Here is an 18,164-nt window from a genome sequence, read left to right on the forward strand (position 1 = left end):
ACGTCAGCCGTCGAAGAACAGACGAACGTCCTGTTAGATGTGCCAGGATTGTGAAAAACCTTCGTTTTGGTCGGTTTTGGCGACGAAACTTTCGCTACGAGAGCTCGCACGTTTCTCGATTTATACCTGCACGGTGCTTTTTGATGCTACTTTTTGGTGATAGTAGACGCTTGTCATGCGTCTGGGGCACAGCTGTCACCAACTGTGTCCCGGTCACATCTTTTAGTTCTCGCCGAAAACGCGCTATACAGCTAGTGCCAGAAAGAGAGAGAGAGAAATAGAGCAGGCAGAGGAAAGGCAGGAAGGTCAACCACATGAGTGTCCGGTTTGTTACCCTACGCCGGGGGTAAGGGAAAGGGGAATAGAAACAGGAAAAGACGGTGGGAACACTGCGTACACGCAGGGAGGATGCGTAGGAAGACTATCGGCGGTCACTGCGGCCGGTGCACTTGAACTGCACTATAATTGCAGAAATTACTTTTTGTGCAAGCGATGTGGACGGCTGATGCTAGTGCAAGACTTACTGCACAGGCATTGCGCCAGCTGTATAACGTCTCAGCTGGGCATTATGGGCGAAAGTGCAACTTGTTCTACGGCTGTAGATGTTATGGATTTCGGACTATTACTCGGACTTGCTATCGGCTGCAGGATAGGAAGCAGGTGCACCAAGGAATAACAGCACACGTGTCCGGTCGGGAGGGAACTTCTTTTGGGGCAAATATTAGAGCCGAAAAAGCGAAGCGACCACCGCTCTTACCTAAGCACCCATAGAGGTGTTTGCCTTTGAGTGTGCAATTTCATTTGCAGCACAATAAAATTGGTGCACCTATCTGACATTAACCTCTTTTGTTTCTTTAAAGTTATCACGCCACTTCCAAGTTTTATCTATCAGCAAACTATCCTGCACCATTTCCGTTTTCTTTCTCCAGCCTTGGATTCCTTCTGTTTTTCTCTAAGGTAGTTTTTTTTTCCAAGGTGTTTTTCTCCAAGTTTTTCTCCACCAAATAACACGTCATTCTTATTTCTCTATATTTAATTACATGGTGCTGAAAAGTAATATTCTCATTAATTTCTAGCTTTATTGTTCTCATGCCTATTATTCACCTTCCCCCACAGCCTCTTTTTCTTAATGTTCTATCACCTGCTTCTTAGCCAGTTCTCCGTCACGAGTGTCTGCCGTTGTCGGGGATATCATCATCATCACCATCATCATGAGTGGGCATGCTCCGTCAATCAGCAAAAGAAAACATAACCGGACCAAACACGAGAACAGAATTCTTGACCCAATCCCCCAGTGTGGGTACGGGCCACGGTGTGAGGCCATCATCAGCACCATCGTCACAGGGACGCGAACCGACTCGAGCCACGAGGCAAGAAGCAGAAGAAGCGAGAGAAGAGGCAGGACGGTTGCCTCGCACAGCCGCAGCGCAGACGCCTCCATCCCGTTCACCGGGGGCCCACCGGATAGAGGAAAAGCCGCGCGCCCACCGAGCACAATGACAGGTCAACCAGGCCGCCGGCGGGACCGCAGCCACCGGCGACGTGACCGCGAGGACCGCAGCCCCGCCGCGTCGAAGTCCCCGCGACGCCACCGAATGGGCGGTCGCAGGGGTCGCAAGCGACGCTCGACGTCGCGGCGCTCCGCCTCTGCCTCCCATTCCTCATCGCGCAGCGAAAGGGGACGCCGTCTGGCCGTCGCCAGTGCTGCCTGGCTCCTGGCCGCGCTGCTCACCGTCCTGGGGGGCGTTGGCATCGGCGTGCTGGCGGTGCGCTACGCCGACTTCTTCCAGCGCGTGGCGTGAGTACCACCTAGCGCTGCGCGGCAGGTCTTTTGAAACCCTGTCTGCGTACCAATCTGTAGAAGTGCGACGTTTTAGCCGGCCCGTTACTGCACCACAGTTAACGGAACAGCGGAGAGACGGACGTGCGGGGACAGGGAGGGGATGATTAGGCGATGGGGGGCGCGGGCAGGCCACATACTGACACAGAAATGGGGGGAGGCGGCACGTGCATGGTGTGCCTTTACCTTCCAGCTACGTCAGTGGCGTACATCGAATTTAGTTTTTTTTCTTTCTACGAGAACAATAACGCAACACAAAGTTGTCTTTAACGCGTTGTGGTTGAAGGAGTCGCGAGATGGCACTACATGGGCTGCCGTCGACGGCTCGTGTTGCGGTCTATCTGTCGGTTTACTTTTATACGGCGCGGCTCGAGAATTGTTATTTTAATGGCCTCGCATTAACGAATATCTGTAGAATTGTCCAGTACGTCAATGTCACATTGTCGTGATCAACTGTGGTCGAACAAGGGGTGCCGCTGGAGACAACGTTTCTACGAAGGCGCTGTCTCCCTGCCGAAAGTGTGCGTCTCTCGCTCGACCACAGTTGATCACATAAGGTCATTAACTTCCTGCGGACCTGCCTTGCTTCGACTGTCACCTGGTCGTGCCGCTCTGACGGTGGGTCAGTACCGATTACCCGGTCAGTCAAATCGTATACCGTGCACTGTCACGGACGCAGCACTCCCGTGGCACCTCCTGCCCGGAGCTACCGCCCGGCGCCAAGGTTGGACGCTGACGGCTCTTACCTGGACTCGCCGGGCTTCGTCAAGAACAAGGGCGTCGACGCCACACCGGTGGAGACGTGCGACTCGGACGTTTGCCTCTGGGAAGGTGCGAGCGGTTCGCGTGCGCTTACCACTCGTGTGCTCCAGCGCTCGCTGGAACACGTATTCGCGTGACCTTTAGGACGCAGAATCAAAGGGAATAGTGAGGTTTGCTGCACCAAGGAAAAATGCGAATGCTGGGCTGGCACTGCGTACGTTACCGCGTGGAAAAAAGAAAGAGCTTTATCTAGTATGGATGTCTAGTCTGCGTGGGCGACGTCTGTGAACGTTAGATAACGTGCGCAGTGGCAATACGTCTTTCTTTCATCCTTGTGCAGCGCTACTGCTGCACCTGTATCATTCTGCAGTAAAACGTAAGTTGAAGTTCGGCGTTTGTCCAATGTATCGCGCTGTATCACGTTTAAAATTGCTCCGTAAAACCATGTTTCAGGATGTTTACGGTGTGCGCACGCGTTTACAGAAGCATCATGAACGCAATGCCGTGTACAAATAAGCATGACCGAAATTGTACCTCCCAGGAAAAAAAAAAAAAAAAGCTGGCAGCTCCCACGCCCTGTGGGAATCGATGTTATGGGAGCCAGTGTGCGTGGAGCCTACGAAGTTATCGAAATGACCTCGAGAGGACCAAAACGTAGGCGACTGTTTTATGATTTACATGGCAGGCATGTAAACATCTATGTCGGGACATATCATTTATGTTCGTAACACACTATTGTTATACATGCCAATTCTGTTACATTCGAGACGTAGGCGGCTGTGTTGTGATGTACATGACACATGTGTCATATTCATGTCATGACCGATCATTTATGTTCGTCATACACTCTTTGGTACATACAAAGTTAACGAAACGACTATGAGAGCACCAAGACGTAGGCGGCTAGATAGATAGTGTCAAAGTGGCAAATGTTCGCCAACAAATGTATCGCATTAAAAAAAAAACATCTGCGAATTATTCATTGGATCTAAACGATCCGCGAATGATATGTGTACTCAAAAGTGTGCATATATGCCTTGGGAACGCTTACAGCAGTTCGCGGCCAGTCTGTACGCTCGGTGCTACCAAATTCCCTCGAATGATCCTTCCTCAATCCTTTTCTTGCCTGCTACTGCTGCTGACCAATGTTCACGTCAGCTGAAAGGTACAGACAGTTACGACAGAATTTAAAGGTCTTGATTTGCCCTTCCAAGGAATCTTTTTACAGTGGAGCTGTTATGCGCTATGTTCTGGCGGCTTGTGTGCGTAGGTTAAAGGGATGGCGGCCACCCCAGAGCTAAAAGAGCCAAAGCATAGAGCAAAAGCGCATCGCCGGGTATACTCAGCTGAGTTCAATCGCGAGAAGTGTCAAAATGTATTGTGATAAAAAAATATCTTAATAATAAAAGTAAAAACGGAATAGACACTGTTTAGTACGGATTGCGATTTGAGATCACGGGCTCTATAGGCAAGCCACGTAACCTTATCTCAGTTTCCTTCCATCAGTGCAATGGATAGGTCGCGTGTGGTGAGGACTGCGGAGGAACAGCACGCCTACGAAGAACACCGTCGGGAACGAAGCGGGAACGTGTGCGGCGACGGCGGGTGGCACGTAATACGGGCGAAGATTGTGCCGCAAACGCTAAGCATATGCACCTTTGGTTGGATCACTCCTACCGACTCCACTCCCGTCGTAGTTGTCGGTGATTTCAACATGAACGTGTGTCGGCCAGACGGAAAGTGCTTCGTGGCGTTTCCCTTGGAAAGGTTCGGCATTCAATGTTACACAGACATCAGTGTGTGCCCACGACGCGTCATCGGTCGTGTATAGACCTCACATTGGCCAAGAACCTTTCCAGTGTCGCCACAGAGCCACTGGCCGTATATCGTAGCGATAATAAAGCGATAGGCACCTTGGTGACTAAATAATATATGCGTAAATGCAAACAAATGAAGGTTACATATAAAGAAAGCATTGAGTATGCAATTTAATAAAGTAATAAAGTAAGGTTGTAGCAGCAGCAGTTGCATTAATAAAGTAAAGTAATAATAATACATTTAATAAAGTAATAAAGTAAGGTTGTAGCAGCAGCAGTTGCATTCCCAAGCACGCATCTAAGCAAACTTCCTTGGTTTCACAGGCTAGCTGCATCGGCTGTCCCTTGGATAGCTGCAGTGACTACCTGGCTGGTCATCCCTGCATCGTACACGTGCCTGCGCGGCGCTGACTACCCTGCTGATCTCGGCGCGCACTCCGCTGAAACCACCCCCAAGCTGCACTCTACGCAGTCCGGATTCCTGCCATAAAAGCCGTCCCGACGAGAGCATCACTGTTGTAGCAGCAGCAGTTGCATTCCCAAGCACGCATCTAAGCAAACTTCCTTGGTTTCACAGGCTAGCTGCATCGGCTGTCCCTTGGATAGCTGCAGTGACTACCTGGCTGGTCATCCCTGCATCGTACACGTGCCTGCGCGGCGCTGACTACCCTGCTGATCTCGGCGCGCACTCCGCTGAAACCACCCCCAAGCTGCACTCTACGCAGTCCGGATTCCTGCCATAAAAGCCGTCCCGACGAGAGCATCACTGTTGTAGCAGCAGCAGTTGCATTCCCAAGCACGCATCTAAGCAAACTTCCTTGGTTTCACAGGTCGGTTGCTTTTATTACTCTCGATATGTTTTTTTAGAATTTCTCAAGTCCTGCAACTGCTGCTGCTACAGTTGTTGCTGCTATTGCTTTTCTCTGTTACCGTACTCGCATTGTGTTCACTATTTAGCCATCCTCGTAATGCCGACAAATGCTGAACTTTGTAGGCGGATGGACGAGCTAGAAGCTATATTCAAACATCGGTTGAATGAATTGGTCGACCGGCTTGTCATTAGCATACAAACTAAGCTTCAGGACACAGGATTAGACATCGGTGCGATGAGAACTGAAGTTGGTCGCATGGATGACAGCCTAAAGCTTCTAAACGAAGTAGTCGAGTCAACCCGATCTCAACAGCTTGAGTTATCTGCGGCAAACCGCGTTCTGAAAGCAGAAAACGAGGCCCTTCAAAGGAAAGTAGCTGACCTTGAGCAATACTCAAGATTAAATAACTTAGAAATAAAGGGGGTGCCCTGTACCCAGGGGGAGGATTGTACCGCAATCCTGACTGCCATCGCCGACAAAATCAACTGCACAGTCTCAGCCATAGATGTTGACACAGTTCATCGCGTACCAGCAAAGTCTGGCCAAAAGAATATAATCGTGCGGTTTTGCTCTCGATCAAAAAAAACTGAATTCATGAAGAAGGCGCGAAAGGCTCGACTGAATACCCGAAGTATAGGGTTTTCAGGAGAGCACTCGCAGGCGATATTCATCAATGAGCATCTATCGCCAGACAATAAGCGTTTGTTTTCCAGGACGCTTGCCTTAAAGAAGGAAAGGGGTTGGCAGTTCATCTGGACAGAAAACTGTCAAATCAAAGTGCGGAAATCTCCCGATAGTAGGGTATTTCGCATCGCTTCTGATTCTGATCTATCTATCATTACCTAACTTTGCATAAGCGTTCCAACTTTCAATTTTTAAATTCTGTCCAATGGCTACGTACTTTTTACCTGAAGAACTTGAGGCTTATTTTTCATCGCACTGCCGTTCACTAATCCATTTCAATGCGCGAAGTCTGCAAAAAAACATGGATGGCATCACAAATTTTTTATCATCTACCCGTCATAATTTCTCTGTTATCTGCGTTAGTGAAACCTGGCTCTCCGCTTCCCACAGTAACTTGTATTGCTTTCCTTCATACTCAGCCGAATACTGCCACCGTGATAACAGTAATCATGGTGGTGCTGCTATTTTTGTGTCCTCAGAGTTGCATTTTCACAGGCGATCTGACTTGACACTTCACGTGGCGAACTGTGAATCTGTCTGGGTCGAATTTGATGATACATTCTTTTCACAAGATAAGAAAAACCTAATAGTTGGCTGCATCTATCGTTCACCCTCATAATCTGGAAGCGCGTTTTGCTTAGCCCTAGGTAATTTGCTACATAATTTAACATTCGAACAGAAAAATGTCATTATCATGGGTGATATTAATATTAACCTTTTAGATACATCCAATACACTACTTAATGACTACGTTAGCTGCCTCAATGGGTTAGGATATGAAAACCTAATTACTCTTCCGACTCGTTGTCCCACGGATAAACAGGGCACGCTTATCGACCACATAGTATCCAATCTTCTTACTAACCCTGACTGTGGTGTGGTCGAAGCTTCAATAACCGATCATTACCCAACATTCGTGCGCTTAACTTCTACTGCTCGCATTACCGATGCAAAATTCACCAGAAAGAAATTTAATTCGTCAATTTTTATTGAAATAATTGCCGCTTCGGACTGGTCCCCAGTAATGGTATGTGATAACCCAGAAACTGCCTATAATACATTCTCACAAATAATTTCTAAAGCTATTTCAGATTCCACGGTACTAATGAATTGTAAAAAAACGTTTTCAGCTCCTCGTAACCCATGGTTATCTACCAGTTTACTAAATTGCTTAAGGAAAAAAGATAACCTTTACAGAAAAACAAAAAAACAGCCATTTAACACAGCACTTCACGAAAGGTATAACAAATATTCTAACTTACTAGGAAAACTGCTCAAACAGGCTAAAACGACGTATTATGAAAATGAAATTAAGTCTGCAGGTAATGATGTCAGAAAGCAATGGAACGAATTAAACTCTTTTTTAGGTCGGTCGAACCATACTTCCGAAATAACTATGATACAGTCGGGGGATCTTCTCCTTGATACTCCCTTGGACATTGCAAACTCCTTCATTAATTCCTTCTGTGCAGATAATGAAGAGTGTGAAGATTCATTGACCGAGACTTACCCCCGTTTGCCCCATAGCTTTTTCCTTTATCCCGCAACACCTCAAGACATAGTCACAGTCATTTCCAGTCTAAAAAATACAGGACCTGGTCTTGATAACTTCAGCCCTTCTCTTATAAAAACGATAGCTTACCTAATATCTGAAACATTCTGTCACATAGTGAACCTTATCTTTAAAACAGGAATTTATCCAAGTTCTTTGAAGAAAGCCAAAATAATCCCTGTTTTCAAGAAGGGAGATAAGCGTCTAACATCTAACTACCGCCCTATAGCTATACTTTCATTCTTCAGTAAAATTATCGAAAAACTAATCGTAACACGCTTATCAAGCTATTTATCAAAATTTTGCATCCTATCACCAAATCAATTTGGGTTTCGGGAAGGTTACTCAACTGATTTGGCATTAATATTTCTAACAGACAAGATTCGGCAGGCAATTGACGCTGGAAATTTCGCTGGTGCATTATTTATTGACCTCTCTAAAGCATTCGATTCACTTGTTCATAACATCCTTTTTGCTAAATTAGACTCTATTGGTATAACTGGCCCGGCACTGCAATTACTACGTAACTATTTGAAAGATAGAGAATACACTGTATCAATCTCCAGCACTTACTCGCACCCTAAAACAACTAACATTGGTGTACCACAAGGATCTATATTAGGGCCTCTCTTGTTTTTAATATACATTAATGACCTCCCAAAGTACCTAAAGTCCTCTGACTGTATCCTTTACGCTGACGACACTACCATCTTCTCCTCAGACAAAAGTCTTGATTCACTGATGTGTAAGCTTAATCACGACGCGGCAAATACTATAACCTGGTGCCAACTTAACAAACTACACATTAATACTGCCAAGTCTAACTTCGTCATCTTCTCAGCTAAACAAAAACATATCTCAGTGTATCCATCGCTAACCTTTGCCTCCGGTGTACTTTATCCTACTGATAGTGCACTGTTTCTTGGCGTCATATTAGATAAACACCTAAAATTTGACGAGCATGTTTTATCCTTAACAAAGAAGGCAGCATATGGAATTAGAATATTAATTAAAGTTCGAAATTTCTTTAATATGAAGACACTCATCTCCCTCTACTACGCTTTTATTCACACGCATATTAACTATTGCATATCATCATGGGGAAACACGTATTCTACACATTTATCTCCACTACAGCATACCCAAAATCAAGCAATTCGCATCATTACACGTAGCAGCTACACATCGGAAGCATCTCCATTGCTCAGATCTAACGGCATTTTATCGTTACAGAAACTAAATAAATACTCACTTGGAATACTTGTTTATAAATCTGTTAACGGAAAGCTCCCGTTCCCTATAATTACTACCAGCCAGTATCCATTTTCCACGTCTACCCGTTTCGCTTCTACCAACAGCTATTTACTACCAAAACCTAGAACTAATTATGGTAAATTTACTACTAACTTTTCAGCCACATTACTTTGGAACTCATTACCGTGTCATATTAGGATATTCTCTCATTTTTACACATTCAAATCAAAACTTCGTAAATTTTTGCACTCAATATAACAATTTGATCGTTATCATTATATTAATAAGTGCTTTGTTTCGTTAAATATTTTACTGCGTAAACTAGTGACTAACTTAACATGGTGTCTTTTGTCTTTGCATATAGCTGCTTTGTATTCATATATCCTACTCATTTGTAATGGGAGGTCCCCTGTACAGTCTATTGACTATGGGACCTCCCTCTGTATGTATGTATAATCCCCATTTGTAACCTGATTATTATGCAAATAAAATAAATAAAGATTAAAGATTAAAGATTAAAAATCCCGAAAATACGAAATTCATTATGGCATGTCTTACTTTCAATGAACATATTTATCATCAATATATTTATCACAATATACATAGCTCCGCTGGTCATGCACCTCAAGAGAGTGGAAAGGCTCTGTATTTTTTCTATATTATAATATGCTAGCAAATAAAGATACTTAGGTCTGCTGTATCGCTTGTGATTATCACAGAATCCTTCACGCCAGCTAGTGTGACTGATTTGCTGAAATTTGCGATTTCGGAAATATATTTGCCTTTTTATATAAAGCTTATTGGTGATTATCACACAGTCCTTCACGTCCACTATTATGAATATTTCGTTGCCGAACCCAATGACCCTCCTCTGTGACAAAGCTATGAGAAGTGATTCAACGTCCTTCATTCTTACACGTGGTAAGTAAGGTCGCGGAACGGTTGGGCATGCCACTGCCATCACGGGTCACAACATGCGCGAAAAAAAAAGCCCGTGAATATATTTGGTTTTGATGTCGTGCTTATTAGTGATTGCCATAGAATCCTTAACGTCGATAGAGGGAACAAATTAGGTGAATTTGTGAATATATTTGGCTTCGATATCCGGCTGTGACTCAAGTCACTGAAATACAAGCGCGTAAACCGGCTCACGAGTATAGGACTAAAAAGTACAACACCGTCCTGCTTGTGTCTTTGTCACTGATATGAAACCCCACCGACTTGCTCAACGTTCAGACATTGCAAGCTTTAAAATTATGGGGTTTTACGTGCTAAAACCACTTTCTGATTATGAGGCACGTCGTAGTGGAGGACTCCAGAAATTGCGACCACCTGGGGTTTTTTAACGTGCACCTAAATCTAAGTACCCGACGGGTGTTTTTGCATTTCGCCACCATCGAAATGCTGCCGCCGTGGCCGGGATTGGATCCCGCAACAGCAGCCCAACACCATAGCCACTGAGCAACCACGGCGGGTACCCCATTTGCAAGCTTTACTAGTGACTATAAAAAAATCTTGGATTTCGACTACTGTCATAAATTTGGTGAATTTGGAAAACTTGCGGATATACGCGGTTATTGCATGCCGCATAAATCCTACTTTGAACAATTTGTTGGCAAAACCAATGGCGCCTCTTCGTGTCATATGGGATTCTACCACGATTACATTCTTACACTTGGTATACGAAAAAAAAGTGCTGAACGGCTTCGCGCACCTTGTCCCCAGGGCGCAACTTGTACGAGAAGTTCAACGAGTCCGTGAACCCGTGCAACGATTTCTACGGCTACGTCTGCGGCTCGAGCAGCTGGTACCGGGACAGCCAGCGCATCGACACTCGACCCTACCGCATACACAGCCCCGGGCAGCTCATGTTCGACCTGGCCGACCTGCAGCAGCGCCTGTACCGACTTCGCGGTGACCAGTACCGGGAACGGCCGACGCTCTTCACCAACCAGGCAAGGCACACTCGAGTTCTGTGTTGGTTCCTTCGAAAGTCACTGCTCCATCGTCAGCTCCCCCAGCCCTCTTTATGGTAGCTGCTGGACGATCCTAGTGATCTCCAACTGCCAATTTCTTGTGCCAGCTGACACCATCTTATGCATGCTAGTAAAAAAAAACATGACCACGGAGACGGGAGGACGTAAAGACAACTGGTGAGTGCTTATTTCCCAGCTCTCTCGTCCTGTCTTTATGTCCCCTCCTCTTTACGATCATGTCCTTGGCGTTAAATTCGTTAATATTTTGACGTGCACCAACTAGCCCAACCGCAAGTAGTACTAGAGTTTATTCAGGCAAATTTCCAAAATTTCATCACACCACCCAATTCTCTTCCGTCCTCTACTGCTCGTCCCTTTTCCTTGGCATCCATTCTGCAACTCTAATAGGCTACCGATTATCTGCCTTCCGCATTACATTTCCTGCTCAACTCCATTTCTCGCTCTTAATATCAACGAGAATATAAGATGCCCCTGCTTACCCTGCTAATCAACTCTGTTTTCTTCCTGTCTCCTAACGTTGCGGCTATCAATTTCTTTGCACTACTCGTTGCACAGTTCTCAACTACATACATATAAAATAATCAAACATCTTTGTCTGTTGCAATATACCAGCATGAAAATTACGGAAATAACTATGTCAGAGCGGGGGCAAAGCTTGGTTAAGTAGCTCGGCTAGGCCCTTCCAACCATGAAGAGGCAGGCGTTGGAATATATCGTTATTAACACAGAAATACTGAGGAATGTAGAACAAAAACAAGACGACGTTGACTAGGTCTCATCTGACGTTCTAGAGCTAGTACCAAGAGGAATGCATACGGTTTGCCGGGCTGGTGCTTGACGTCCTAAGTATATTCTTCCCTCTTCAATAAAAATTCACCTGCTAGTCAGCACTGTCTTGTTTTCCTTACTCCAGAAAGCCCAAACACCCTTCCGCATTGAGGAAAATTAGAACTACTTGTACATTTTTTCGTGGCCATTGGGAGTACGCTTTCGTAGGAAAAATTAAGGAAATGTTGTTCAGTTAATATTGAGAATAGTATAATTAGAGAATAGTTTGCTGAAGTGATCTACAAATGAAACATTGCTCCAGCGCATCAGAAACGGTACCACAGGCTTTGCGTCAAATTTCTTGAACCTAAATCTGAATTATGAGGTGTCAAGTTCGGCGTATGAAAAATGATGCATTCGTTTTAGTGGAGTTAAAAGCTCCGTTTAACATGGACATTGAACCATATGCGAAATTCGGAAAGCAGGCTTCGCCACGCATCTCTGCTGCCACAACCATGATGGCCGAGCTGCCGCTATTAGTGCCGGTAAAGTGTTTTGAATGATTAGATGGTTCGATGTGGTTGAACAAGGCCTGTCGCTGGAGAGAGAGAGAGAGAGAGAGAGAAAACATCCTTGTTATGTGAATGTTACTTTGGAGAAGCGCCTTCATTCCAGAATTCCTTGAGCTCGGGCTGCACCCTGGGACCCCGCGATCAGCCGTTGCTGATACTCCAAGTCGGAGCTGGTCAAAGCTCATTCTCAAGACTCGTTGGTGTGAGAAGGGTTTGGTAGTTTTAGTGGTGCCTATCTGCAATCCCCTACTATATGCCTAAGGGACCCGGATTCTACCCAAAAGCGGTGTTGCGGAGCCAATGTTTCAACAAGGGAACTTGTCTTCACCTTGACGAAGACAAGCTTTCTTTGTCGAAACGTTGGCCTCAGTGACATTGCTTGTTCTACCACGGTTCATCACTTTGAGCCTGCATTTTCCTGGAAATATGTCTCTTGTTTTAGATGATTCGCTGGCACGGAAACGTGGACGTGGCTCGTCAAAGCATGGAGGATGGAAGGCACTGGGGCACCCTCGCCTAATGCCTGACGCTATATTAAAGCGAACAGCATTCTTTGGCACTTTTGACCATTTTCGGCTAATCTAAACACTAGGGAGAGTATCGCAGTAATAAAGGGCCGATTTACTCTTCAAGGCATTGTTTTACTCTGCAAAATGTTGGGAGTAGTGAAATGCATTGTTTACTCCGTAATCAACAAGAGACTGAAATGTTACTCTGCCCTTCTGAGAGAGCGGAATGCCCGTTCTACTCTTGCGGCAATAGAGAGCAAAACTTAGCGTATACTCCTGTTTCAACTGCAGGAGGCTGGTCCGGAACATGGCGATGTATCAGTCGTCACTGGTTGGAAGTTGTTGGCCAGCGGTCGGTGGCCACCGTCCACGAGAAAACATAGTTCTGTTACGCGGGAACTCAAGCACAAACCCCTTTTCCACTTGCCGTTTGAGGCCTGTCTTAGTAGGAGCGGCACGGCCCGCTCGGTTCCTTGCAACACCACCAAAAAAAGAAAAAAAGAAACCCAGAAAGCCCGCCTTTGCGCATAGCATTCGCCGCCAACGCTTCCAGGAAAACATTACGGTTACATAAGCAACATCCAAAGACTAGGGTGAGTATCGCAGGAGTAAAGGGCCGATTTACTATTCAGGGAATTGTTTTACTCTCCAAGACGTCGGGCGTAGTAAAATGCATTGGTCACTGCGTCAGCAACGAGAGAGTGAAATGTTCTTTATACTCTGTCCTTCTGAGAGAGAGTGGAATGCCCGTTCTGCTCTTGCGGCAATTGAGAAACAGCTTTTTTCGTCGTGGGACACGTGGCGTGGACAGAATCGCTGCACCTAGAACTTTCTAATCGCGTTTTGGATTAGGTGTGACCGTTTGCCTGACCTTTCTTTTCCAGCTACTGTTCTTCCTCAGCAATTGCACCCAACCAGAGAAGAACGAGTCAGTATGGGCGACGCTGAAGAATATCTTCGTCGAGAACCTGCTCCAAGGCTGGCCTTTCAAGAAGGACCCTAAGGTGTTGAGGATCTCGGACACGGCCATGGTCCTGGACAAGTACATCGGTCTGTTCGCCTTCGTCAGGGTGTCCTTGCGCAAGGACCTCGAAGACGACGACTACGAAGTACACCTGGAGCCTCCGGAGCTGCTGCTCAAAAGGCACCAGTTCGTGTACCCGAACGAATCGGTGGCCGACTACGCCAAACGGGTCGAGAGGCTCATGTCTATCTTCACCGATGCCAGCATGGTCAAGGCCGCCGAGGACGTCGTGCAGTTGGAGCAGAGACTCCTGCAGATCAAGGTGCCGTCCCTTTCTTACTCTCTCTTTCTCTGGCTTTGTCTCCCTTCACTATCTTGCAGTTGTTGATTCCTTCCCATTCAAATTTCGCGCACAGGGAGCTATTTCGCATTTCGCGGGGTATTATTTCTAATGCGAAGTTTGGGTGTGTTGCTCGTTCATTTCGTGTGGAATGAAGTTGTCTACGTCTATGCCAACGTGTGAAACCAAAGGAAGTGTGTGAAACACGAAGCTCGCCTTGTTCTGTCGTTGAGCTGACAGTAGGTGCCGAGGGTTTGGTTCTCGCAAATTGTCCACTGTCGCTTTTGGCTTCGCCCTAGGCGACGTGTGCTCTAGATTTGTTGTGCGCGGAACAGGTAAGTAATGAACCAAAAAGTGGTAGTCAAACAAATTCACCGCTACATGATACATGATATCTGTATGCAAAATTTGAAACCGAACCAGCCTGTGGTTCAGCCGGGAGAGTTATGTACACCATGCAGGCGCTCATATTTACCCTACGCTTAGTGGATGGCAATTCAGTTTTGCGGAAGCCCGCAGGGTGGAGGAATGTTTATGCGAGGAAAAAATTCAAATCCACCTGTCTTGTAGCACGAACCTACAAAGGAAACATACACAGGTTTCTCAGAAAGAAAGTTAAAAAATATTTAATTCTGGGATTTTACAGGCTCAAACCTCGATCTGATTATGAGGCACGCCATAGTAAGGGGCTCCGGATTAATTTTGACCATCTGGGGTTCTTTGACCTGCACCCAATTCATGGTACATGGGCGTTTTTGCATTTCGGCCCCATTGAAATGCGGCCGCCGCGGCCGGGATTTGCTCCAGCGACATCGAGTTTATCAGCGCTACACCAAAGCCACTAAGCAACGACGGCTGGTGAAGAAAAATTCGTCCTGGCCCGGAATAGGAGCAGGACGAATTTGTTGAAGCTTGAACTGAGAAGCTGTTTTTCTGAGAAACCCGTAAGGGTTTCCTTTGTAGCTTCGTGCTACAATAAGACGAGTGGATGTGAATTTTGCCATCTCTGATGTATGTTGGTACTCTAACTTCGATAATATTTTTAGCAGCAGCGAATGTTAGGATGGGACAGGAATGGTAGGGGCCCCTAGTCCAGCGCTCCGCTGGCTTCTGCTATCTTCTCAGCTCTCTGGATCAGCTTGAGCTGGTCGTCGAGGGCCCAGCTGGACAGCTGTGCCTCCCACTGCTCCATCGTGGTGTTCTACGTTGTGTAGCGTGCACTCCCACGTAATTGTATAGGGTTGGAGTGGCCCCGCATCATGGGCATTCGTCCCTGCAGGCTGTTGAAAGGACACAAGGGAGGCGTTGAAGCCACAATGCGCTTCTGTAGCAAGTATCCCTATGACTGCACTTCTGAGGTTGCATTAGAATGAATCTCATGCTTGTAAGCTTCCACTCATGCTGTGAATGGCTTATACTAAGCTTACACTTAGAAATCCTTTAGTTGTTTCAAAAACAACGTAGATTTTAGGAACTGAAACGTGGTATTAACGCATGACGTTAATGGTTCTGAGAATTTTCTTGCTCTATAGTCAGGGCTTGTGTTGCCATTCTTTCACTTGTCTTCGCCTTACGCGCTGTTTACCCCGTTCATACATGCAATACCAACTACCCCAACGTCGATCCCTCATACATGGATTATATATGCGAAGAAGCAGCGTATTTCCGCTAAAACAGCTAAGGGTCCTGTTCGTGTCTTCTAAGAGACATAATACCGAAGAGAAGTGAGTAAAGGTTGCGATATCGTGGTGAATTTGGTGTCCTGGCAATTAGCGATTGGCCTTCCGACACTGACTAAAGCAACTCCAAGCGCTCCACTTTCGCAGGCGCCTCGGAGGTTTCTGCCGTACGACAATCGGACGGCCACCATCAAGGAGCTCCAGCGCCGCAATGCGTGGCACTGGCTGACCTACCTGAACTTCCTGCTGGAGGACGCGGGCGTCCAGTTCCACCGTCAGTCAAGTGTGGTGGTCTTGGACCGCGAGTACGTCACACGCCTCTCCCTCCAGCTAAGCAAGTTCTCGGGCAAGACGCTACTCAACTACCTCGGCTACGCCCTGATAGTCAAGTTCTCCCCCCTCCTCCCCAGCGACGTCGACTTCGTCGTACCGCTGAGCCACGAAAACTACCTCGAGACAGTGCCCGAGCGCCTGCAGGCGTGCGTCCACATGCTCGAAGACCTGTGCCCGTACTTGGTCCGCAAGATGGCGCGCATGACGATCGGCCGGGAGAACGCGACCACGCCTCAGTGGCACTACGACGAAGAGATGCACAAGCTGATTTACCTCGTCAGGGAAAGCATGAAGCAGACGGTACAGAGGGCGCCCTGGCTTAGTCAGGCCGAAGTGGACGCTGCGTCGCAGAAGATCGACAAGCTTCGAGTTGACTTTCTGGCCGCCAGGGAGAGCGAGGAGCAGGTGAACGCCTACTATCCGCAGTTTGTGAGCCCGTTCCCGGCCAGCGACGCACTGCTGGGCTACTACAAGCTTCTGAACGAGACCATGACCTTCTACTGGATCACAAACTCATCGTATGACCTGGACGCCCGCTACCAGGCCTCCTCTCTGGTCGCCGGAGAGGTCGAGTACGTCGCCGAGAAGAACCTCATCTTCATTCCGCACGGCCTCATTGCGTTCGCCAGCAACATCACGCCGACGTTGGACCCGCTCTTCGTACCGCTCATCGTGCCCGCCATCTTGCGCGCCATGTTCGCCGCCATCGATCGGCGCGGCTCCACCGTCACCTTCCAGAATCAGGTAGCTTCTCTAAAACCCTTTCTCGAGTGAGATGTGGCGCTAGTGCTGAGGTGTTATTCGTACTCGCCACTCAACAATGAGAGCAACCGAGTGTATAGTTGCCGCCAAAAATATAGAGTAAGGAGCGGCCGACAGCCGTAGTAGTGGAACTGAGATTAGCGCAGGAGACAGTTCAACAAGATACCGATATAGAAAAAGTTCTAGCCCGCGACCTTTCCGATCAGTACACTTGACTGGTTACATATTTGTATCCTTACCGTACGCAAGTGATTCTGGTATTCGTGATCGGTTGCTTCCGAGCAGGACCGGTCAATCATGTGACTGCACGTCCTCGAGTTGCTTGACCATACCCCTGACCGGAACTTTCTTTGCAGCTCGCTTGCCCGTTGTGGTGTAGCCTTGCCGACTACCTAGAGTGGAAGTCGTTATGAAGTCTGAAGAGGGTGGTGGTGTAATGCTCTCTTTCCTCCGCCCCCACTTCCACAGCCCACGCTAGAGTACAACCACTTTCATATTCAAATTCCTGGGGTCACCTGTTTAAAACTGCACACATTCTAAGATCCCTCGTGTGAAGATTGTCATACCTTCCTCTTTTAGCTCGTAAGCGTTCAAAGATAACGTCTGAAAACAAAAAAAAAGACAGCAAAGCTAAATGCATATGGCAGTTGCACTCTAACCTAACACATACACGTCCGCAACGCCACTTTACAGCCTGAATATTTGACCCTCTAGACTCCGTAGAGCATGAAGGTTGTGCACTTCCGAAAAAAAAATGTATCGGGACCACTGCTCCGGCGTAGCGCTGCATTAAATGAGAAGTTCTGATGCAGGTGGTGAACTGGTGGTCAAACGCTAGCCGGTTCAGGTTCGCCTCGAAGCTGCAGTGCTTCCAGGACCAATACGCGGCCGAGGCGCAGACCGCATTGGCCGTCGACATCGACGAGGACTTCTTTCTGGACGAGAACGTCGCGGACAACGCCGTCTTGCACCCGCTGCACGACGTCTACCGCAAGGCGATGCACCTGGCACGCCACACGTCACGTGACACCCGGGTTCCGGGCCTGGAGACCATGACCATGGACAAGCTGTTCTTCGTCAACTACGCCGTGGCCCACTGCGACCGCGTCAGCGCCAACCTGGAACGCCGGCGGGTGCTCTACAAAGACGGAGTGCCGGCCAGACTGCGAGTAAACGTGCCTCTCAAGAACTACCCGAAGTTTGCCGAGGTCTTCAAGTGCCAGCACAACGCGCCCATGAACCCGGAGAGCCGTTGCGAGCTGTGGTGAAGCGAGAATAAAGCCGTCACTGCAGGGTCGTGAATATCGTCTTTTCGTTTAACTATGTCAACATACGTGTTTCGTATTCTTGAAAGACATTGTTAGATGATCTCCGTGCTAAATTACGGAAAAAAAATAGCATCAGAAAGCGTGCCCGACGATGTGCGAATCCGTTAGCGTGGCAGGTAATCTATGTGCTT

General features: G+C 47.3%; 2 protein-coding genes across 2 annotated transcripts; both read left to right on the forward strand.

Annotated features, from left to right (window-relative positions):
* The first annotated feature begins 1,394 nt into the window (after positions 1 to 1,394).
* LOC142563231 (uncharacterized) lies at positions 1,395 to 10,817 on the forward strand. Its single transcript, XM_075673782.1, has 3 exons — positions 1,395 to 1,798; positions 2,520 to 2,671; positions 10,507 to 10,817. The coding sequence occupies exons 1-3, from the start codon at positions 1,497 to 1,499 to the stop codon at positions 10,815 to 10,817; spliced, it is 765 nt and encodes a 254-aa protein (XP_075529897.1). The 5' UTR covers positions 1,395 to 1,496.
* A 1,178-nt stretch (positions 10,818 to 11,995) lies between these two features.
* Positions 11,996 to 18,164, forward strand: LOC142563232 (neprilysin-2-like). The gene is made up of 4 exons (XM_075673783.1): positions 11,996 to 12,091; positions 13,512 to 13,913; positions 15,758 to 16,687; positions 17,518 to 18,164. Exons 1-4 carry the CDS (start codon positions 11,996 to 11,998, stop codon positions 17,971 to 17,973), a joined length of 1,884 nt encoding a protein of 627 aa, XP_075529898.1. The 3' UTR covers positions 17,974 to 18,164.

The sequence above is a fragment of the Dermacentor variabilis genome, chromosome 11 (genome assembly GCF_050947875.1).
Source record: "Dermacentor variabilis isolate Ectoservices chromosome 11, ASM5094787v1, whole genome shotgun sequence".
NCBI lineage: Eukaryota > Metazoa > Arthropoda > Arachnida > Ixodida > Ixodidae > Dermacentor > Dermacentor variabilis.